Source organism: Ceratotherium simum, chromosome 22 (assembly GCF_057802395.1).
Source record: "Ceratotherium simum simum isolate JZ-2026a chromosome 22, ASM5780239v1, whole genome shotgun sequence".
Lineage (NCBI taxonomy): Eukaryota > Metazoa > Chordata > Mammalia > Perissodactyla > Rhinocerotidae > Ceratotherium > Ceratotherium simum.
Genome location: NC_141921.1, coordinates 19,161,166 through 19,184,811, shown reverse-complemented (window position 1 = coordinate 19,184,811; position 23,646 = coordinate 19,161,166). Strand labels below are relative to the sequence as shown.

Genomic DNA, 23,646 nt, shown 5'->3' with positions numbered 1-23,646 from the left:
GGATAAGAAACTACTCTTTATTTCAGACGACCTCATAAAATTATTTTCACATTCCCCCCAATTCTTGCCCTTAATCTTCATCTTTCAGTGGAAAAATAAGGCGTGAGAGAGGTGAAGGAAAGATCATAAAGGGTCAACTTTGCAGCACCAACAAGGTGCTTCTCTCAAGCATAGCTAATCATTTCCCCAAACTGGCATTCTGTAGAACATTCTTCCAAAAAGTGTTGATAGGTTTTCATGGGATGGGGGAGTAGGGACTAAGACGTCCATGCTCAAATGGTATGGGAAACAGTAGATTAAAGTTAATTTTCTTTACTGTAACAGGAATTTTCAGAGTCCTTAATATTCTAATGTGAGTTGATCTCCAAGAGGAGAAAAGGGGTATGGGATATTCCCCAAGCTTTTTGAGCAAACAATCCTTTTCTCACAGAGCATATCAGAAACAGTTTGGAGTGTACTGATAAATATGATTTTTTGAGATGGAAATTAGAAAGCCTGATCTCTTCACATTTTTTCTCCCATGCTCTGCTGACACCAGCAAGAGTGACTCTAGAATCTTGACCACTAGTCATATTAAGAAAGGACAGGTTAATCAAGGATGGAATGGAAAGAACCAGCTGCCTCCTCATTTTTCATTTCCCTTGCTACATTTTTCTTCACATTTCCCTAAGCTGAGCAATATGTACACGTCCTCCCTTAAGGAATCCAATTGGATGCTACTTTCCACCTTTTGTGACAGAGCAACTAATTCATCACTACCCGAGGAGACAAAAAGAGTGCTGCAAGGCAATATGGGGGGACTAGGGGAATTTGTCTAATAATTGCTAAGACACCACAGGAGGCAACATGCTCAAAGAGAGGAGGGCAGCCGTAAGAGATTATGCAGAAACATCCAAGCAGTACTTTCCCAAGCACTGGTTAAATCTTCACGAGCAAAACTGAGAAAGCATTTATGTGAACACCTCAGGCCTAGGTTCTGGCCTCTTGGCTTGAAAATGGGCTCAATTTTCCTGAGAAAAGTGCCCTTAGGATCTATCTCATTGGTTTAGTTTGTTCAGTCTCTTCTGGACCTTGGCACAGTTCTGACACTGACCTGTAGCAGACTGTTTCCTAAGTCAGCTTGATCACATCAAAGGGTTGTAAAACAATCTCCATGGTTATTAACTAATTAAACTTGCATTCAACACCATGTGCTGATAGGATGAGGCAAAGAATAAGATTCAGATCTTAGATCTTTCCGAGCAGGGCATGTTAGATGATGACTAGAGAGGAGGATTAGTTACAAGCTGGGTCTGAGCTCAGGCTTGGGCATGAAAGGAACTATCTTCCACTGATTTGGAACCATAGGGGCTCCCTGAGCTCTGGTGCAAACTGCAAAGGTTTCATTCAAGGAAGGGTATGATGTGGGCATAAAACCATTCCTCAGACAGTTGAAGATGGTCCCCTTCTACAGCCAGAAACACTAGCTGTCCTGCCTTGTCCATTGCTTTTAGCCCCAGGCGGTCCTGCAAAAAGAAAGGCCATAATTAATCAAGAGGCTTAATGAAAAGTTTTATTAGAGTAAAATAGTAAAGAAATAGAATGTTAACTTGAGATATATTCTCAAAATGCAATCTTTTCCCTTAGTATTAAAATGTAGGTATACTGTTGAAAATGCCAAAAAGGATATCTCTCTCCTTTTTTTCCTAAGCTTTAAAAATGTATATGTAATTGAGATTATTCTAGCCAGTTTTATATTCTGTTTTCTAAAGTTTCCCAAAGCTTCTGGTGGACCACTTATGGGTGGGCAAGCCACAGACAAAACTCCCTCAAAATGTCAGTTAAGTGGGACTGAGCCAAACACAGGAGAACATTAACTAGATAACTTAAAACATATCTAACCCTTAGATAACAAACCTCAGACACTTTCATATCCTGCAATTGCAAATATTACTCCTAGCAGGGGTGCTGCAGAACAAGCATGGTTGGGAAGGTGAGCAGTTATGACGGTGCCAGAATGTTGCTTCTGCTGAGACTACTATCAGTTTGAGTTTCATAAGGAAGTTCTTAGTTGTAATTTCCAAAACTCTTAACAGACCCTAGCTTCCCTTTCCTTTTACCTCACCCAAGCTGGGGCACTAATGCAGGAAAAAGCCAAGAGAGGAGACAGTTGGCCTCTGAAATTACTTGGAGGAATTCTAATAGAAGGTGAATGGTTCAGATGTGGCACTTGTGCATTTTTAGAAGAGTCTATCCCATATAAAATCCTTTGAGCGTGGAAGGCCCCAGAACTGGAGGTGAAATGCTGCAACTTCTGCTTAGGAAACAGGACCTACTGCTAAACAAAATTCGTAAGTCTCTTCCTATTCAGTCTCCTGCAGCAGGAGCTCCCCTGTCAGTGCCTAATTTGAAAACAGGATTTCCACATCTATTACTATTTTAAAGTAACACCCTTCTCTTCTATTTTCATTATGCATGGAGGCTTCTTGGATTTGTAGCAGACTGCACCACAGCAAAGGAAGCCAATTCTAACTCAGAAGGAAAGAGTTAGAGTCCCTTGCACATGCTTGAGAACCATGAGGTACGGGTCCTTCCACCTTCAGGATGTAGATTCTGGAAACCAATGCCTGATATGTTAGTGCAACAATCCAACCTAACAAGCCTTGCTCATATCAGACATGAATCAGATGCCTCATGAGCACCTACTGCTCTGGGGTGAACAGGACAGGGTCTACCACCAAAGAACCTAGTAGCTTCAGGAACCTGAGGCTGAAAAGAACAGTGCCTCTTCTCCCCAGTTACCTGTGTGTACAGAGTGGTCTCCTGTAATGGAATGGTTTCCTTGGCTTGGCCACTTCTGTAAAATCCAAACCACTGCAGGGGAGGAGGAAGAAATAAGGTCAGATCAGACATACAGCACACACTGCCAAACTAAGACTGGCTAGTACCAACAAACTGAACATCATAAAGCTGTAGCAAGGAGGAAAAACAGGATGTCTTGAGTCACCTCTTTTTAAGGGTGGATCCTGAGGATAAGTTAATCTTTCCAAAGAGCTTTCCAATTCCTCAGAATTTCTCCTTCCTACAATTATTGAGCACCTACCCTGTGAAAATTCTTGTGCTCAACTCTAGACATTAAAAGATGAATATATACATGGTCCTGTTTTCAAGACGCTTTAGTCTAATGAGGCATAGAAACAACTAATTGTTTAGCACAGGAGTCAGCAAACTTCTGTAAAGGCCAGATAACAAAATATTTTAGGCTTTAAGGGCCACATGGATGCAACTCTCAATGCTGCCATTGTAATGCAAAAGCAGCCACAGAGGATATTTTAAAAATGAATATGGATTTATTGCAATGAAACTATTGACACTGAAATTTGAATTTCATATAATTTTCACGTCACCAAATATTTTTTTTCAACCATTTAAAAATGTAAAAACCAGGGCCGGCGCCATGGCATGGTGGTTAAGTGCGTGCGCTCCGCTGCTGGCGGCCTGAGTTCGGATCCTGGGCACGCACCGATGCACCGCTTGTCAGGCCATGCTGTGGCGGCGTCCCATATAAAGTAGAGGAAGATAGGCATGGATGTTAGCCCGGGGCCAGTCTTCCTCAGCAAAAAGAGGAGGATTGGCATGGATGTTAGCTCAGAGCTGATCTTCCTCACAAAAATAAATAAATAAAATAAAAATAAAAATGTAAAAACCATTTTTAGTTCGTGGACCGTACAAAAGCAGGTGGCAGCCTGGATTTGGCCCACAGGCTGCAGTTTACATGCTAGTCCCTCGTGGTCTGACATAATGTGATAACTGCTCTAATGGAGGCCGATGGTTCCACAAGAGGGAGCAAATTCTGCTTGGACTAGGGATGGCGTCCTGGATGGAGGAAGTGACATTTGAGTTTGGCCTTGACAGATGAATAGGAGCTTGTCAGGTGGAGAAGCTCAGGGAAGGGCATTCTAGAGACTGAAAAACTTGATCAGAGAATGTATGAAGTGGGCAGTGAAGGGAGGTTAGGTTGGAAAAATAGGTCAAAGCCAGGTCAAGGCAGACCTTGAATGCCAACCTTAAGGATTTATAGACTTTGGGCTGGTGGTTCTGAACCTTTTCTGAGTCACAGATCTCTCTGAAAATCTGATAAAAATTATAGACCCTTCCTCAGAGAATGCAACTACACAATTCTGCATACAAGTTGTCGGGGGGTGGGTTATAACCCTCAGTGTCCCATTTATAGATCTCAGGGGAGGAAGCCCTGCTCTATACAAAGGCTGGTGGAAGGACTGAAGGTTTTTCCCCCCGCAGGCAGCTGTATTCTAATGCCATTCACTCCTGTGGTCTCCTGGCATGTTGTGGCCTGCCTAAGCAGTGTCTCACCTCAGAATCCACAGGGTCCACAATGGAATCATTGAGGAATTTCACCATTACAAACTTCTTCAAGGCCATCAGGTTTTTCTTATAGGACTCGTTGACACCCTGGAGGAAAGACCATCAGGGACATCATCATCAGGTTCCAGCAGGGGGATTAAAGCCTTTCAGTGCTCTGGTCTCCCTGACCGTGGGCCACCATGTTTCTTCCCCATGGTAGGGGCTGCTTTTCCAGCTTCCTGCCCAAAATATACCTTGTATAGCCTTTTCTTACCATCCTATCTGATTGACATGCCCCCATCAACCACGGCACACAGGTGCCACCATGAATCGGTCACTGCACTCCACAGGGATCCATCACATAGGTTAAAGGCTTCTAGCCAGAAAAAGCCAAGGCAAAACCAAAAAACTGCAAATTCTGCGTGGTTCTGCTATACTATTCTATTTTTTCCCTTCATTTTGTTTTTAAAACCCCCAGATAAGTTCAATATAAATTGAGCCACCTAGTTTATCAGAATCTCCCAAACCATGCTCGTGTTTGGGACACACTCAGTCCCCTCTGAAGTCTCTCTTCTAAGTAAATTTCTCTTCTGAGAAAATTTGACCAAAAAGGGACCCACCAGGAAGGCTTCGCTCAGTCAGACAGCAGCTGAGAAGTTCCACTAAGCCAGCCAACAGCCTACCGAGCTCGCCCTGCTTCTTCCCCACTAGGCAAGGGAAAGGGCCTAAGGGAAAGAAGCCAAATGAACTTCAGCCTTCCTAAAAAGAACTGAATCTCATAAGCACTGGCTCCCAGAAAACAGAACTTCTGTTTCCCAGGCTCTGCCCAGGATATTCTGGTAAACAGTCACTGCTGATCTGTTTATAATTCCCTGAATGGAAAACTGAATGCACAACTATGGTGGCCTGGGTTGCTTACTCTCTCCTGATTAATATCTGCCAAGAAGACGCTGTGGTTGCGGTACACATCCTCCTGTATGGGGTCGTGCCAGTATTCTGCTTGCACCAGGCTGCAGGAAGAAAAAGGAATGATGGTGACCAAGCTGCATGTCAGCCAGCACGCCTGGGGCATGCACTGTGCACAGGCCACCAGGAGACTTCACAAGGACAAAAGACCAGAGCCCTCAAGCCCAGACCTTGCCCTCTAACAGGGAAGACAAGACTTCCACCCACAAAACAGTCCAGCAACAAGACACCTGAGGCAAGGATGTGCTATTTAGCACAGTACAGAAAGTCTTAAAGATTTAAGAAAAGGACTCACCAATGCTGGTTCCAATATTGAGAACCAATGTGGCATTGAGCTTCGTCACATTTATCATGCCTCCAGGTCATGGTGGCACATGCTGTCCCCTCCCATAACCCCACCTCCTTCACCCTCGTTTGTTTCCTAATCATCCTGCAAGACCCAGCTCAAACACCACCACCTCTGCCTCCTCTTCATCCAACCATCTATCTCTTCATCCATTTTGCCATCCTCAGACTGGGATGGAGGTCTAACCTTTCAATCACAGAGCATTTATCATACGATTGAGTGATGACAGTACTTTCCAGGATTCTGGTATGTCATGCAATTTTTAAGGACAAAAAGCAGGTATTTGGTGGTTATAATGGTATTATTGAAGACTATTATTTCAGACATCTGTTCATACCTTTTTACTTTCTCTCCAGTCTCCACTTCCCCTTCCCTTCCCTCCCAACCCTCCCCCCATCAAAACTGACACCTTTACCACAAGGCCTCCCAGCAGCTAGTTTCCACTTAGTTCCTGCATCTAAACAGCAGCATTCCCACCAAACAAAATGCTCAGCATGGACCTACTGGGAGAAGTCCTCTGGGGAAAGGGAGGTATCAGAGCATGCGTAGGACTCTCTATCCCAGCTTGGCAAGGAAAGAAATCAAAATTTCTACAACACAAGCATCCCAGCCAGAGTGGAAGAGCTGCCCAGAGGCAGTGGTGCTGAAAGCTCTACTCAGCAGAGCAGGACTGCACGAAAGCCCAATGGAACCAGCTATGTCAGAGATGACAGCAGCTCCTAGTGCCCAGAAGCAGATAGGACTGAGGTTAAAGGAAGCAGCAGCTGGACTGTTGGCAGTCAGAGTACATTCTATAATCCATTTATAAATGTATCTGAAAGCTTTTTTTTTTTTTTTTGTAAGGAGATCAGCCCTGTGCTAACATCTGCCAATTCTCCTCTTTTTTCTGCTGAGGAAGACTGGCCCTGGGCTAACATCCGTGCTCATCTTCCTCCACTTTATATGGGACGCCACCACAGCATGGCTTGACAAGCAGTGCATCGGTTTGCTCCCGGGATCCGAACGGGCGAACCCCAGGCCGCCGCAGCAGAGCACACGCACTTAACCGCTTGCGCCACCGGGCCAGCCCCATCTGAAAGCTTTTAAGTGTTTAGTTTCACTGATTTTTTAAAATGTCAGGAGCTGTGAACATTTATAAAATACTGATACTATTTTAGTACTGGTCTTGTCATGTTGTTTTAGCATTGCCCTCACTCACCATGTGAGAGTGTTGGTTCCCTGTGTCTCCTACGGGACTATAAGCTCCTGTAGCAGCGAGTGTCTGGCACATAGCGGGTGCTCAGTAGTAAGGGTTTGCAGAATGAAATGGATGGATGTCAGACAAGCTATGAAAGAAGTGGGCTTGGCACTGAAGGAGGAGTAGGATTTAGAGGCGTGAGGAGAAGGGAGGGCAGTATAGTTCAAAGAACAAGGGAACAGAAAGCTTCAAGAGTGGGTGGTCAACGGTGTCAAATGCTGAGAAGTGGTGAGCACTGAGCACACACACTTTTCACAGAGGTGGTGAATCAAAGTTTCTTCAAAAAATGTAAGGGAATGAATACAAAGGTCTTTGGATCTTGCCAGGCCAGGTTCTGGTGACCCAAAATTGCAGTGGGGAGGCCTAATGGCTGATGATGAAAGAAAGGAAAAGGCAGTGGTCACAGGTCACCTTTCTGTGTGAAAAGGAAACAGAGCTAAGAAGGGGCAACAGGAAGAGATGAAGGACATTGTGTTTTGTAAGAAGCCTGGTGCACAGAGGACGAGGGGAAAGACCTGAGGGTGAGCGGAGGCTGAAAGTGCTGTAGAAAGGGGGGATGTTAGGGAGGGGGAAGGTTCTTCAGGAGGTGGAGAGAGAAAAAACATGGCTTGTACTATTATCTCCTGTTTACCACTGAAGGGCCAAATTCAGAGAGGTTAAGTAACTCTCCTAAAACTACACATCAGTTGTAGAAAAGGTAAGATAGGAGCCTCAATCTGTCTGAGCCACGGTCTTTCCAATGCAGCACACTGCAGAGGAAGGAAAAGACAGCTCCCTGGGCAGAACTACCCAACCACAGGCCACTCCGGTGAGAGGAGCCTTTACCCTCTGAGGCCTGCTCTAGCCACTGTGGCTTACAGACAATAAAAGTAACACTTGTACAGCACTTACCACATACCAGGCCTATTCTAAGCACTTCACATATATCAGCCTATTTAATCCTTACAAGAATCCCACAGGATGGGTACTATTACTATCCTCATGTTAACAAATGCAGCAACCAGACCCAGCGTGATTAAGTAGCTTGTCCAAGGTCATGCTGCTAAGAAGTAATAGAGCCAGAACAGTTAGGCAGGCAGTCTAGCTCCAGAAGCCTTGCTCTAACCACTAGACACACCGTCTCTGCTGCCAATGGGATGCAGATAACACCAGCCTTATGTCAGACAGACATAGGTTGGCATCATAGGTATTTTACCTCTGAGCCTGTTTCTTTACAGGGTTATTGTGAAAATTAAACAAGACATGTAAAGTTCTAGTACTGTGTCCACTCGTGGTAAAATTTAATAAAAGACAGTGATATCAGACCTATCATTATTCTATTTTGTTCCTCCTTGCCCTCACTCTGATCCAGCTACCAGCGTAGTTTTCATAGAGAAATGCTGTTTGAAGGCCTAGCCTGAGAGAAACAAGAGCCTGAAGCAGAGGAAAAGAGGGCAGCAGAGGATGTGCTGAGGTGACACCACAACTCTCTAAGGAATTCAGCCTAGATCATGAGATGATTTTTGGTGGAAAATGACACACTAATTCTAAAATTCAGATCGAACAATACAAGTCCAAGCACAGCCAAGACTTGAAGAGGAGTTAAGTAAAAGTTGCTATGGTAACTAAAACAGTGGGGTAATTGGGTAGAAATAGACAAATCAGTGGAACAGAACAGCCCAGAAACAGACTCAAGCACAGACAACCTCAGGTGGATGAAAAACATGAGAATGAAAAACAAAACCTTAAAAACAAGAGGAAAATCTGAGATAGGAGAAAAGCCTTATGCATCAATCATAAAGACTGATCAATTTGACTGAATCCAAATTAAAAGCTGCTATACCTGATGCTGGTTGCACAACACTGTGAATGTAATTAATGCCACTGAAACTTACACTTAAAAATGGTTAAAATGGCAAATCTTGTGTTATATATTTTTTACCACAACTTTAAAAATATTAGTAACTAATATACCAAAAACCAATGAATTGTACACTTTAAATGGGTGAACTGTATGGTATGTGAATTATATCTCAATAAAGCTGTTAAAAAAAAACACACAAAAACCTGCTGCACCAAAAAAGGTACTATAAACAAAATTAAAAGATAAGCCACAGACTGGGAGAAGTTAAGTGTAACATATCTACCAAAGAAAGGCCTAATATTCAAAATATATGTGCAGTGTGTGTGCATAATACAAAGCATTAAGAAAAAGACAAAGCACCCAACAGAAAAACAGGCAAATGCAATGAAGAGGCAGTTCACAGAAAGGAGACCTGAGTGGCCCATAAACAGGAACAGATGCCCAACCTGACTAATAAACAAGCACATGTGGATAGAACTAGGAACCACTCCACACACATCTGACTGGCAAAAATTAATAGACGGAGGGTCAAAAGTTAGTAAGAATGGAGAGAACAGGAACTCTCACACTCTGTGGGTGGGAATATAATACGGTACAGTAACCACATTGGCAATACTGAGTCAAGTTTAAAACACATTCTAATAATCACTGTAATAACAGCAGCCAACATACACTGATTGAGTGTTTTCAAGGTACTGTTCTACGCACTCTACATCAATTAGCTCATTTAACCTTCTCTACAACCCATGAGGGATAATTATTGCCCTATTTTTCAGATGATGAAACTCAGGCAGAGGGGGCAAGTAACTTCCCCCAAATTACCCAGTTAGTAACTGGCAGAGTCTACACGTAGACAAATTCTCGTTCAAAGACGTTCACTGCAAATTCTTATTTATAATGAGAAACTGGGAATGCTGAAATGTTTGCAATATGGGAATCAATAAACTGTGGTGTAGTCACATAAGCTAGAATGCCACACAGCAGTCAAGATGAGTGAACTAGATGTATATGTAACAACATGTTTAGATCTCACAAAATATTGAGTGAAAAAATAATTTGCAGAATTAAATGCACAGTAAGATATTCATTACATGAAATTTTAAATATACAAAATGACACTATATATTGATTATGGATCAATGTATATGTACGTATATAATAACATTTTTTTTTAATGGACAGAAAGAATATACCCTGATTTCTTGACAGTGGTTGTCACTGTGGAGGGAGAGCAGAGAATGGGACCTGGGAGAGAGATGTAGAAGAATTCAATTCTATCTGAAATGTTTCAGTTCTAAAAAATTCTGAGGTAAATATGACAAAATATTAAATTTAGGTCCTAGGGACACAGTAGTTTGTTACATTACTCTCTATACTTTTCTGAATGGTTGAAAAGTGTCTGAGGGAGCTTGAGTGGATGCTTCAATATTTCCAGAAGAGGGAATAGCAAGTTGAGGGCAAAGGTGTGGGGAGAAGGGGACACCTGAGGAAAAGTGGGACACTCTGAGAGCCATTATTGGGGGGCACAGGGCTGGGAGCCAGGGGCCAAGGGGAGGGCAAGCTGAGAGAGCAGAGCTGGCACAGGGGCAGACAAGAGGCCAAGGCCAGGGCAACACTGGGATATTCGCCATGGCAGGGAGTGGTCGGGAGCAGGTAGCGACAGCAGGAAAACTGGAGGAAGGAGAAATCCAGGAAGGGCTGCCAGCATCTCAAAGGGAAAGAAGAGGGCAGATTTCACACCCCGGGGTGAGAGAGAACTGTTACACTCACCATTGCTCATTGCCGCCCCCCGCAAGGGTGACCAGGGGCTAGTACTTGAAAAATGCTACCTCACTGGTTACTCAGAGCATTAGGAATATCAAATTTGCTCTGCTAAGGTTAAATTACCTGAACAGTGTAGAAGACATCTTTTGGGGTCTCTGCCTAAACCAGAACAATTCTCCCCTGTCTGGGAACTGCACACTTCCTGCCCCCACCTAACAAGTTACAGGAGTGGGTATGGTTGGTACCATGTGGTCCCACTTCTCTGGCCACAGCTGATAAGAGCAAGGCAGGAACCTGACCTGAGCTGGGTCCTGGTCCCTTCCCTAAGAATTTGAATTGGGATGGAGAGATTCTAGCCTCAGACTGAGATCACCTCCTAAATAGAGAAGATTAAAGACTCAGAAGCAGTGCAAGGCCACCTTTCACGAGGTGGAGGGCAGGAGAGGCTGATCTGCACGGAGAGAAAGAAGAAGCAGTGACACAGAGTGAGAAGCAATAACGACAGATGGAGAGAGACTGTCTTCGCTCTTGATGGCGCCCATCTCTTGCTTCCAGTCCCCATAAGGCCTGGGTACCAAAATACTATGAATTTCTTTTAAATTTTAGATTGGTTCGATTTGGTTTCTTTCTTGCAACCAGAATCTTCCCTAATACAAAGGGCAACCTATGACAATCCTGCAAAGAGAAAACTATTTCCATTTATTACTTTGAGCTCTCACCATCCCCCTTCCTACCACTCTACTTGGACTACTAGCCTCTTTAGATCTCATACTGGTCATCTGTTAAAATGAGTTTTATCCATACAAAGAAACTTTAAAAAGTAAAAGCACAACCCTACAAACTTAGAACTCTATAAAATTAGAAAAGTATCTTAAAAGTTAATCTGTAAATGAGCTGTTGAGAACTCAGAATGCATTTCCCAGGAAAACCATCTCCTGGCTCACAAGTCTAGTTCAGCTACAATGTTATGCAATGGATCTCAAGTCATTCCACTTCTCTCCAACTCGCTGTGGCCACCCTGGTGTCCAAGCCACCATCACCTCTTACCTCGACCACCGCAACAGCCCCCAACTGCTCTCCCTGCTTTCCTCTATGCCCTTTACAATCCACTCACCACAAAGCAGTAAAGATCTTCCAAAAACATAAATCACATCCTGTTATTCCCTTGCTTAAAACTTCCCAGTAGCTTCCCACAATGTTTAGAAGAAAATCCACACTCCTTATGTGGCCTTCAAGTCTTTGCAGGATGTATGATGTAGCCTGTGCTTCTCTGTCCAACTCTCCCATCTGTCACTAAACTCTAGTCACCCTGGCCTAGAACAAGCCAAACTTGTCCCAGGCTCGGGGCCTTTGTGCCTGCTGTTCCCTCTGCCTGATTCCTCTTTCCTTAGCTCCTCCTATGCTCCTTCCTTCTCATCCTTCAGACCCCAGCTTAAATATCTCTTCTTCAAAAGCCATTCTGTCCAAAGCAGGTATCCCCTCTGTCACTTACTCTCCATCACTGCATCCTGTTTATTTCCACCACGGCCTTAGCACCACAGAGGTTATCTAGTGCATCAGTTTACTTGGAGACCCCCTTTCCCCAGTAGCATGTTTATGGGAGCAGGCACCCTAATTGTCTTGTTCTCTACTGTATCTGTGAGACCTACAACAGGGCCTGGCAAATAGCAGTAGTTCCATATTTGATGAAATTATGAATGAAATACTTTACAACTGCAACTAAAAGTTAGAGAAAACTAAACCATTGCAATACTTATAAATAAATGAAACAGAAATCTCAAGTTGAATAACTATTTTAAACACAGCACCACTAGTGGTAATAGGCCGAACCTGCCTACTTAATATGAACTGCACCCTGCACTGAATGCTTTACATCAATTTATCTAATCCCCACAACCACCCTGCAAGAAAGTAGCACTATTAACCTCACACTAGAGATGAGGAGGTGATGGCTCAAAGACACCCAAGGCCACACAGCTAGCAGTGTTGAACTGAGCCTCTCCAACAACCCCCTAGAAAGACAGTATGGAAGGTTATTTTTTTTCTTTTTGCATGTCTGAAGACGTCTTTATTTTCCCTTCACATTTGATTGCTACTTTGAGGTTCGGTATAGAATTCTAGGCTGGAAATCACTTTCCCCCAGAACACAAAGGTACCGCACGATTGCCTGCTAGCTGGTAGTGTTGCTGTCAGGGAGTCTGCTGCCCTTAGGACTCACTGTACGCAGCCTCACTGGGATCTATTCTTTATCCCTGGTGCTCTGAAATTTCACAGGAATATACCTTGGTGTGGGTCTTTTTCATTCCTTGCCCTGACTACTTGGTGAGCCCTTTAAATCTGGAAACTCATGTCCTGTAGTTCTGAGTTTTCTTGTATTACTTCCTTGATAATTCCAATCCACCCTTCTTCTCTTCTCTTCTGGAAACTCCTATGAGTCAGATATTGGACTCCCTAAACGGCTTCTCTAATTTCATCTGTTCTCCCCTTTGTTCTACTCTACCTCTTTGAGTTTTTGTTCTAATTTCCAGGAGATTCCTCAACTTTATATTCCCATGTCTCTAATACATTTTTTTTTGGTGAGGAAGATTAGCCCTGAGCTAACATCAGTTGCCAATCCTCTTTTTGCTGTGGAAGATTGGTCCTGGGCTAACATCCATTCCCATCTTCCTCTACTTTATATGTGGGACGCCTGCCACAGCATGGCTTGATAAGCGGTGCACAAGTCTGCACCCAGGATCCGAACCTGTAAATCCCGGGCCGCTGAAGTGGAGAGCGTGAACTTAACCATTACACCACTGGGCCGGCCCCTCTAATACATTTTTTATATTGGTTATCTTATTTTTAATTTCCACGAGCTTTTTCTCACTCTCTTACTCTTTTTCTTTAAATTATTCTATTAAACCTTTTATATGATTTACATATTCTCTTTTGTTTTTCTCCCCAAAGCCCCAGTACATGGTTGTATATCCTAGTTGTAAGTCCTTCTAGTTCTTCCATGTGAGCTGCCGCCACAGCATGGCAACTGACAGAGGAGTGGTGCGGTTCTGCGACCGGGAACCTAACCCAGGGCCCCTGAAGCAGAGCACACCAAACTTCAACCACTAGGCCATCAGGGCTGGCTCTCTCTTACTCTTTTTTTTTTTTTTTTTAAAGATTTTATTTATTTATTTTTTCCCCCCAAAGCCCCAGTAGATAGTTGTATGTCATAGCTGCACATCCTTCTAGTTGCTGTATGTGGGACACGGCCTCAGCATGGCCAGAGAAGTGGTGCCCGCCCAGGATCCGAACCCCGGGCCGCCAGCAGCGGAGCGCTCGCACTTAACCGCTAAGCCACGGGGCCGGCCCTCTCTTACTCTTTAATTGTTTGTTTTATTCACATTCTTTTCTAGTGTCACGGATGCAATCTCTTATCTCTGAAGATGATAACTACAGGCTTTTTAAAGGTTTTCTTCAGCTCCTGGAATTGCCATCTGTTTCTTTCAAGCTCCTAACTTTTTGTTTGTGTTGGTCAGTCTTCCATGTCGGAAGATTTCCTCAGATGTCCGACTGCGGGTCATCAGCTCACTGCTCGTGTTTACACGAGGGACTACAAAGCTCACTGGTAGCTCTTCACGTAAGAACAGAGCTTATGGGGCCGGCCCCGTGGCTTAGTGGTTAAGTGCGCGCACTCCGCTACTGGCGGCCCGGTTTCGGATCCCAGGCGCGCACCGATGCACCGCTTCATCGGCCATGCTGAGGCCACGTCCCACATACAGCAACTAGAAGGATGTGCAACTATGACATGCAACTGTCTACTGGGGCTTTGAGGAAAAAAAGGAGGAGGATTGGCAATAGATGTTAGCTCAGAGCCGGTCTTCCTCAGCTAAAAGAAGGAGGATTAGCATGGATGTTAGCTCAGGGCTGATCTTCCTCACAAAAAAAATAAGAAGAAGAAGAACAGAGCTATCTACTGGTGGCTTCACCACATGACAGTCAAGAGGAGTCCTGATTTGTTGGAGTATTCCAAAACATCAACCTGTAGGTCTTTTCTCTGGGGCTGGTCAGTTTTTCCAGAGAGGGGTCCGCCAAACTTCTGCCTAGCAGGTAATAAGCCTGGCTGCTGTCATTCTGGGAGCCGAGTGGGAGAGATGGGTTTTCAATATGGTGTCTTACCACCATCCTGTGCTTATTATCTCCAAGGCTGGTCCTTCTCTAGCTAAACAGCTCCAGAGAATAAATTTTGCTTCTCTTGCCAGAGTAGGGGTGGAGCAATCACTTGGATGTGCACTAAAGGAATTGGGAAGTCTGATCACTCCTTATATAGATTTTCCACAAAAAGTTCTGTTTTTAGTCCCATGCACTTACCCCTGCCTTCCAAAGTATCTTATGTGTTTAATTCCCGAGCCTTTCTGGAGCTGTAAGAAGTGAACCTGCTCCCTTCTTGTCAGTGCATCCCTCTACAGCCATTAAGGTTTCAGCTTTTTCTGTGCTGCTAAAACAATTATCACCTATTCTTCTGCTTTCTGTCTTTCAAAAGCATGTCAATGTCTTTATTATCTTTTATCGCCTCTCCTGTTCTCTTTGCCCTTGTGGGTTTATCACTTTTTATTCTTTTTTTTTTTAAATATTATTTATTTACTTATTTCCCCCCCAAAGCCCCTGTAGATAGTTGTACGTCATAGCTGCACATCCTTCTAGTTGCTGTATGTGGGACGCGGCCTCAGCATGGCCGGAGAAGCGGTGCGTCGGTGCGTGCCCGGGATCCGAACCCGGGCCGCCAGCAGCGGAGCGCACGCACTTAACCGCTAAGCCACGGGGCCGGCCCATCACTTTTTATTCTTTTGCTACCAGTTTATTAAAGTTTAAGGAGGAAGTGAAGATAAACACGTAGGTTTTATTAACTCTGTAACCAAGGGTTGTTTGGTTCACAAAAGAAAGAAATAGAAAGAAAAGGATGAATTTTTCTGAGGCATCTGGGCAAGAGTTAGAAGAATAAAGACTAAAGAGTAAAGAACAATGAAGTTTAAAGAGGCCATATATACCCATGAGAACAGAGAATATGTAGGACATAAATAACCAAGCTGTTACTAGTCAAACCAGGTGAGGGGTAAAGTTTAGCAATGGTTTGAGTTGCCTGAGGGGGAAGGAGGTGGAGATATAAAGTATCTTTGTTTCCTTCACTGACCATCAGGTGTCCACTACTGACCCAAGACAGCTTCACGGCTATGCTTGTAGCCAATGGGTAGGAAAGGAAACGAGAGCTAGCTGCAGGTTGTTTCTGTACGCGGGTCATTCACAAGGCCGTTTCTGGGAAAATGGCTTGTTCAAGGAAGTGTTGTACTGAAGAGTTGTTATTAGACAAGAACAATACACTTGGAAAACCACTGGACAGATACCATGACCATATTAGTTGATCCCAAATCTCAGTTATCATCTAGAATACTCCAGACCTACTGAATCAGAATTTTCTATGGCTGGAGCCCTGGAATCCATTTTTAATAAATTTCCCAGGGGTTCTGACACATATTTAAGTTGGAAAACAACAGACCAAGAACATACTCCCAAATTGATTCTGTATATTTTTAAATACCCAAACACATTTGAGTAGTTGGGGACACTGATGTAGGAGGCTAACCTCTTGCTGCTGACAACATATAGAATCTGTCCTCCGAATATTAACGGTAATTCCTTGGGCTGAGTATTTTCTAAAGGCTTTTTTGTTTGTTTTTTAAAGATAGAAATTTATTCTGTTGTAATTATACTGTTTCTATATAGAAAAATGACCTCCCTTTCTTTTTTAAATTAATATTAGAGCAGTTTTAGGTTTACAATAAAATTGAGCAAATAGTATACAGATGTTTACAAAAAATATCTCATTTGAATATCACTAGCAACTACTCCTGGAATCACTGTTGGCATGAAAGTCAGCATGATGTTTTCATGCAGTAACAGCCTGTATTGTTTTCAGCTAGCCATACATACCGCTCTTGAACAGCTTTGGTGTAAGCCCCAGCATTCAGTGTTTTTCTGATCAAGTCACAGATGTGAGAGCTCTCTCCTGGGCAATGAGGGAGTCCAAAAATACCTACAGTAGAAGACAAAAATTCATCCTTCAATAATTATGTATTGAAGACCTTCTATGTCCAAGGCACTGTGAAAAATAAAAACAAACAAGAGCCAGTCCTTGATCTCATTCATTTATTCTTCAAGAAAATAATGTATCAAGAATACTATAACCAGCTTCCTCCTGGTGCTCCCACACTCTTTCTGCCTCAGGACCTTTGCACCTGCTCCTCCCTAGAGGATGTACTTCTTCTCTTACTGCTTCAGTGGCTGGCCTCATTCTCAGGTCTTAGCTTAGCAAAGTGACTACTGACTACCCTAACTCAGTAGGGCCCAATCCCATTACCTTCCCCTCCCCCAGTTATACCTTCATCCTCATCAATAACATTTGAGTGGGGTACCAGGCATAGTTCTAAGCATATACTGGCAATAATTAATTTAATCCTCAAGAGCACCCTGTGCAGTAGAAATCATTATTTGCCCCATATTACAGACAGGAAACTTTAAAACAGAGAGGTTAAACAGCCATCCAAGGTTAGACAGTAAGTAATAGGGCCAGGATTTGAACACAGGCAGACTGGCTCCAGAGCCCACACCTTTTACCAATACAACCACTATTCTGTTCCTCAAATATCATCCTATTTAGTTCTTTCTGCATTTATTTTGTTTGTTTACTTGTTTCATGTCTATTCTCCTCCCCACACTAGAATGGAAGTTTTATGAAGGCAGGGACCTTGTCTGTCTTTTTTCTAGGTTTTCAACAAATATTTGTTGAAGGAATTATAAAGCTGTTTTTACCAACTTGCATTTGAATAATACTTGTACTTTTAAAAAGTATTTTCCTACCTATTATTTCATGTCATGCTCTGAAAACTTCCTACAAGATGGGCAGGGCCATATTTTAGTTTCCCTCATCTGTGAAAGGGACCTAAAATACCAAATTACTTGCCCACGAGTAATAGTTAATTGGGTGAATCCAGCTTTCCTGATTATAAGGAGAGTCCTTCTGCCCCTCCACTGTCCCAGGTGATAGCTGTATCATTCATTACAGGGACAAAGTTCTATTCCAAAGACACATCCTTCCCCAAAAGTATCTAATTCTGTCTAAATAGAAAACCTGTTGTTTTTCAAAGGATTTAATCTCTACTGTTATATTTTACAGACAAAAAGGCTTAGACACTATTCTCTGCCTAAGCCTAAATTCAATAGGACATCTCCAGTGTCAGAAAATGGGAAAGGCTGTTAGATTTTCCTCATTCCTCAACCACCACCTGCGACGTGGCTGCAACCATCTCACCTCCAGGAGATCCTGTCAGTTAGAGAGAAGTAGATGGCAACTTAACGATTCACCTGTGTTCCAGGCCTCTGGAACCCTACATCTCTTCCTATTTCTTCATCAATGCTGGCTAGTTTGTTATAAACCAGAAAAATAGGATTTTGCAAGGAAGTCTGGCTTCTTGGACAAATAGAGCTGCTAGAATTTTAAAAAATAAAGTGGTCACATGGGTTAGAACAGAGAAAAAAGGAGGCAAAGAGGCCCAAGTTACCTTGATGTTGCCCCCCAAACGTGATCAGATTGATCATGGGAGGTGACGGACATCTCTGAGCCACTGCCCTCCTGGGGGGAAAAAAAGGATTATCAGCTCTGACTGTCAGATGGAAACGTATCGTCAACAACCAACTTCACGGATTAAGCTACTTAATTCTCTGTGGTTCCCCAAAGCCACAGACTTTCAGGATTTTCCTCTGATATGGCCAAACACAAATCTTTATCCTTTCATAGAAAATAAAGTTCCATAAAGCTTCTTACATGAGGACATTTTGGAAAAGTTTTTCTTCGAAGATAGGTGAAGATCCCAAAAGAATTAGAGGAGGAGATCTAGCTGAATAAAAGAAAAACCATCAATTCCATGTAAGTGGTATAACAGAAAGGGACTTACAGAAATTGGCCTCCCTGGGAGAATCCCATAGCATTGTAGCCTTGCTGCAATTTAGGATCCTTAGCAAGAATCTGACACACTGTTGTTACTTGGGAATTGACATTCAAGAAGAAGCTGTTCTCCACATCCTAAAAGAGGAGCCACAGTGAAGTGAAAGGATGAAAACCACCACTGGCATCTTCTCTAAGAGGTGGACCTCTTTAGGTGGGTAAACTGACACAGGCCACTCAACGTTAAAGTATCATTGCATGATTTACTGCTAAAAATACAAAGTAAAGCATTTTAATAGTACATTCTATGAAATCAGTCAGCAAACCTTCAAAGGAACAGAGTTGTGAAGCAGCTTACCTCCATCAGAGTTTTCCCAATCTCTAAAGATAAGACATAAATTCCAGGTATTTTCTTCTCAACCATTTTTTTAATAGCACCCATGCTTAAGGGATTACAACAGCTGTCTCCTAGATAACAAAGACAGTGATGGAAACTCATGAATCAAAACAACATTATTTATTAAAAAAAAAAACTTTTGTGCTTCAAAGGGCATTATCAAGAATGCGAAAAGACAACACACAGAATGAGAAAATATTTGCAAAACATATCTGATAAGGGTTTAATATCCAGAATACACAAAGAACTCTTACAACTCAACAAGAAGATAACCTAACTAAAAAATGGGAAAAGGACTTGAACAGACATATCTCCAAAGAAGATATACAAATGGCCAACAAACACAGGAAAAGATGTTCAACATCATTGGTCATTAAGGAAGTACAAATCAAAACCACAATGAGATACCACTTCAGACCTACTAGGATAGCTTTGATTTTTTTTAAAAATTAATTAATTAAAAAAATGGAAAATAAGTGTTGGCAAGGATATGGAGAAACAGGAACCCTTGTACATTGCTGGTGGAAATGTAATATGATGCAGCCACTGTGACAAGTTTGGTGGTTCCTCAAAAAGTTAAACATATGATTACCACATGACCCAGCAACTTCACTTCTAGATATATACCCACAAGAAATGAAAACATATGTCCATGCAGAAACTTGTATATGAATGTTTACAGCAGCATTATTCGCAATAGCCAAAGGGTGAAAATGACCCAAATGTCCACCAATGGATGAATGGATAAACAAATTGTGGTATATACATACAACGGAATATTATTCGGCCATAAAAAGGAACGAAGTACTGACACATGCCACAATGTGGTTAAACCTCAAAAACATTATTATAAGTGAAATGAGCCACACACAAAAGGCCACATATTGTATAATTCCTTTTATTTGATCTATCCAGAATAGGCCAACCCATAGAGACAGAAAGTAGACTGGACATTTCCAGGGGGTGGTGGGAGGTGGAATCGAGGAGTGATTACTTAATGGATACAGGTGTTTTCTAGGGTGATGAAAAAGTTTTGAAACTAGAAAGAAGGAGTAGTTGCACAACATGTGAATACACTAAATGCCACTGAATTGTATACTTTTAATATGGTCAATTGTACGTTATATGAATTTCACCTCAATAAAAAGAAAAAAAAGAACATTTTTTGCTTAGCTCATGTTTACCAAGTATAACAAACTTCAAAAGCTCACACAATATAATTGGGACACCAAATTTACAACTGAAAAATAAGCAGAGGTGCATATTCCCCTCCCTTATCATCCGGAACATTTGGGGTTCACAGACTCTGGTTTCTCCTCAGGGCCAGGACTAGCATAAGACAAGGGAAGCTCCTAGGAAGCAAAATTTAAGGAGGCACGCCCTCTCAGGTCATGCAAGCGCCGACCCTGAATTTGTACAGACTAGAGAGTGAGCGCCTCCTAAACTCCTGTTCTCTGGCCTCCTCGCCGCACCCTAGTCCCAGCCTGTTTCTTTTCCTGTTTCAGTGAACCAGAACTAAGAACCGGAAGCAAAGCGACTGGCCACTGAGGGGCAGAAGTGGACTGAGATCATTTTCCATTTTGAACTTAATCATCCCATTTTCAACCTGAGACAACGCTTAAGAAAGCTAAGGCCTGGAGCATCTTCTATTTCTCTCATAATAACATTCACCGCACTGAACTGTATGCCTCGTGATCTTGCCCAGTCTCACGGCTTTAAATACCAGCCATACACCCAAGACTCCCAATTTAAATCTCCAGCCTGTTATCTCTGCTCTAGACCCTACACTCCAAATGCCTCTACAACACCTCCGGACGTCTAACAAGCATCTCAAACTTAGTAAGTCCAAAAGCAGCCTCTTGGTCTTCTCCCCACCCCAAATTTGCTCGCCCTACAGACTTCCCCATTTTGGCAAAACGACAACTTCATCTTTCTAGTTGTCCAGACCAAACCCCATGGAATCATCCTTGACTCCTTTCTCTCTCATCCCACATCTAATCTGTTAGCAAATCCCACTGGTTCCACCTTCAAAATATATCCAAACTTTGACCACTTCTCAACATCTCCTCAACCATTAGCCTGTTTCAAGCCACCATCATCTCAATTATTGCAACAGCTTCCTAACTTGTCTCCCTGCAAATGTCCACAACCCTCTACAATCTATTCTCAGTATAGCAGCTAGAGTGGTCCTTTAAAAATGCAAGTCGGATCATGAGTGACATATGAGAAGGCCAACAAGGCCTTCCCATCTCATTCTAGCCAAAGTCCCTATAGTAGCCTTAGTAGGCCTAATAACATCTGCACTCCACCCCAACTGGACCCCTAACCTAAACCCTTGTTTTCTTCTTGCTCACTCAGTTTCGCCCACATTGATCTGAATGTTGTTCCTTGAACATACCAGACATACTTCTGCCTCAGGGCCTTTGCATTTGCTGTCCCTTCCACCAGACAGTCACATGGCATCTTCATCTTCATCCACTTCAGGTCTTTGCTCAAATGTCACTTCCTCAGTGAATCCTTTCCTGACCTTGCTCTATAAAATGGCAAGCCCCCACCTCTGGTCTCTATCCCCCCTCCCTGCTTTATTTTTCTCCATTGCGCTTATAACCATTTGACATATTATATGTTTTACTTATTTATTTCTTTATAGTCTGTCTCTCCCACTGGAAAGTAAGTTCCCAGAGCAAAGAATTTAGTCTGTTTCACTGCTGTATCCTCAACATCTAGTAGGCGCTCAATAACCATGTATTAAAAGTATAGATGAACTATGGGTGCCTAACAAATCTCGGTTCAATGTGTGAATGAAGAAAAGGATGGATGCCCCGGTCACGTAGCCACAGCCCAGCCCGCCTGACCAAGTGCCCGATGCTGCACGCTGACGCCACTGCCGTGAGGATCAAAGACAGCACGAAAAACCCTAAGGCGGCGCACAGCCCTCTGTGAGCGCACACCATAAGGCAGCTCCTTCTCCTTCTCCCTTTGCAGTGCACAGCAGCCCCCAAATCCTAAAACGTCGGGCCAGCCGGGTGCTGTGTGACCACGGTCCTCGCCCTCCACACTCCCAACGACCCCAGGCTGGGAGATGGAAAGAGTCGCCAAACCCTTTTGACCCTCTTCTCACTCACTCCCTCCCTCCCTCCCTCACTCACCCATCCCATGCCAGATCACCAGCGGCAGCGGCGCCGGCGGATCGAGTTGCCCCAGCGCCGTTGCGGCGCAGGATGCCCGCAGGAGAGCGACGGCCAAGAGCCACAACGAGCTGGGCGACGCCATCTTGACTCAATCACATGACCGCGCTCCCCCCGCGAAGGCTAGGAGCGGACGGGGGCGGACCGCGCCCTCCACGCCTCTGCCTTGGCCGCCTGGCGGAGTGGGCGTGGGCCCCGGCGTGTCGCTCTAGTAGACAGCCCGCCGCGATGAATCAAAATGAATGCCAACCTTTTTTCAGCGCTTACCACACATCAAACGGTATTCTAAGTGCTTTACATCTGTTAATTGATGTAATCCTCATAACAACGCCGTATATGCACTTCTCCCCATTTTACAGGTCAGGACACTGACGCACTGAGAATTTGGCTAAGGTGTCAAGGTCACAGAGATAGCACATTGGTGGGTCCAAAGTCCAAGCTCTTAACCACTGCACTCTGAAAGAAAAATACTTTGTGGAAAGAAGGAAGAAAGGAAGGAAGGACTCAGCTTTCTATTAGAAATGGAAGGGAGGGATAATTTCCAGCCGGGGCTAATTATGGTAGGGTGTGGTGTTTGTTCTGGATCTTGAAGGAAAGATAGGATTTCAACAGGCAAAGATGAAATGCGAGAGAAGGACTGGAAATGGCTAAGGTAGAGAAAAGAAAAAGTATGGTGTGTTTTCTAGAAATGGCAGGGCTTCTAGACTGACAAGAGCATCTGTTGGACGTATAAGAGCGGTGGAAATAGCCACTGCCACTTCCTGGTCTGATATCAGAACTGGATTATTGCAGGAGCCAGTGATCTACCATTTCCCCCTTTTCCATGCCCCTCTTTAATCCACTTTATGTTCTATTGCCAGGTTCGTTATCTCAATCCACTTTCATCTCAGTTCCCTGTTCAATTTTTTTTCAGAAAAATATCGAAATAGTTTGAATAGAGAATTTGTTAAGTAAATTAGGGTGTATCCACTGCACAATGGAATATTATGAGGCGAGTGTTATAAAGGATAAGGCAGATTTAAATATAGTGGCATGAAAAATGTCCTCAATAAATTGTAAAGGAAAAGCTGGTTAAACACTCACAGGAAGCCCTTTTGTCTGATGCTGTTGGGATTGGTGGGTAGCTGTTAATTGAAAAAGTCAATTAAAATGCAGAATCATAAAGTATTATGCAATATACAGTTTTATTTAAGAAAAATAAGTTTATTATTATAAGCATTTTCTTTTAATGTAAGACTTATAAATGTAAATTCCTTCACCAATCTTTTGAGGTAGCCTCAGGCCTTTTCTCTGATTATGGGGCCTCTGATTGAAGCATTTCTTGGAGTGATTTGTGCTTCTTGCCTTTGACAAATCATCTATGATTTCTTTCAATGTTTCTTTAAAGTGGAGCAATAACTGGAAAACGCTATGAAGCCATCTGAATGCGAAATTCTTCTGGATGTGTATAGTTTTCCAATCACAGATTTCTCATCCATACCTAATTTAACAATTTTTTTAGCAACTTACCTTTAAGAGTCTTTCCAAAGCATTCAACTTAGTTTTCATAGAAACATCTCTTGTATCTTTATACTCGTATTTCATACATT

The 23,646-nt window shown here is 43.1% G+C and overlaps 1 protein-coding gene across 1 annotated transcript; it reads right to left on the bottom strand.

Annotated features, from left to right (window-relative positions):
- Nucleotides 1-3: 3 nt before the first annotated feature.
- Nucleotides 4-22,166, bottom strand: PPT1 (palmitoyl-protein thioesterase 1). Its single transcript, XM_004426010.3, has 9 exons — nucleotides 22,019-22,166; nucleotides 18,831-18,940; nucleotides 18,483-18,610; nucleotides 18,090-18,160; nucleotides 16,462-16,564; nucleotides 5,264-5,354; nucleotides 4,354-4,452; nucleotides 2,782-2,853; nucleotides 4-1,505 (listed from the first exon to the last, which is right to left on the bottom strand). Exons 1-9 carry the CDS (start codon nucleotides 22,140-22,142, stop codon nucleotides 1,383-1,385), a joined length of 921 nt encoding a protein of 306 aa, XP_004426067.1. The 5' UTR covers nucleotides 22,143-22,166; the 3' UTR covers nucleotides 4-1,382.
- Nucleotides 22,167-23,646: the final 1,480 nt, after the last annotated feature.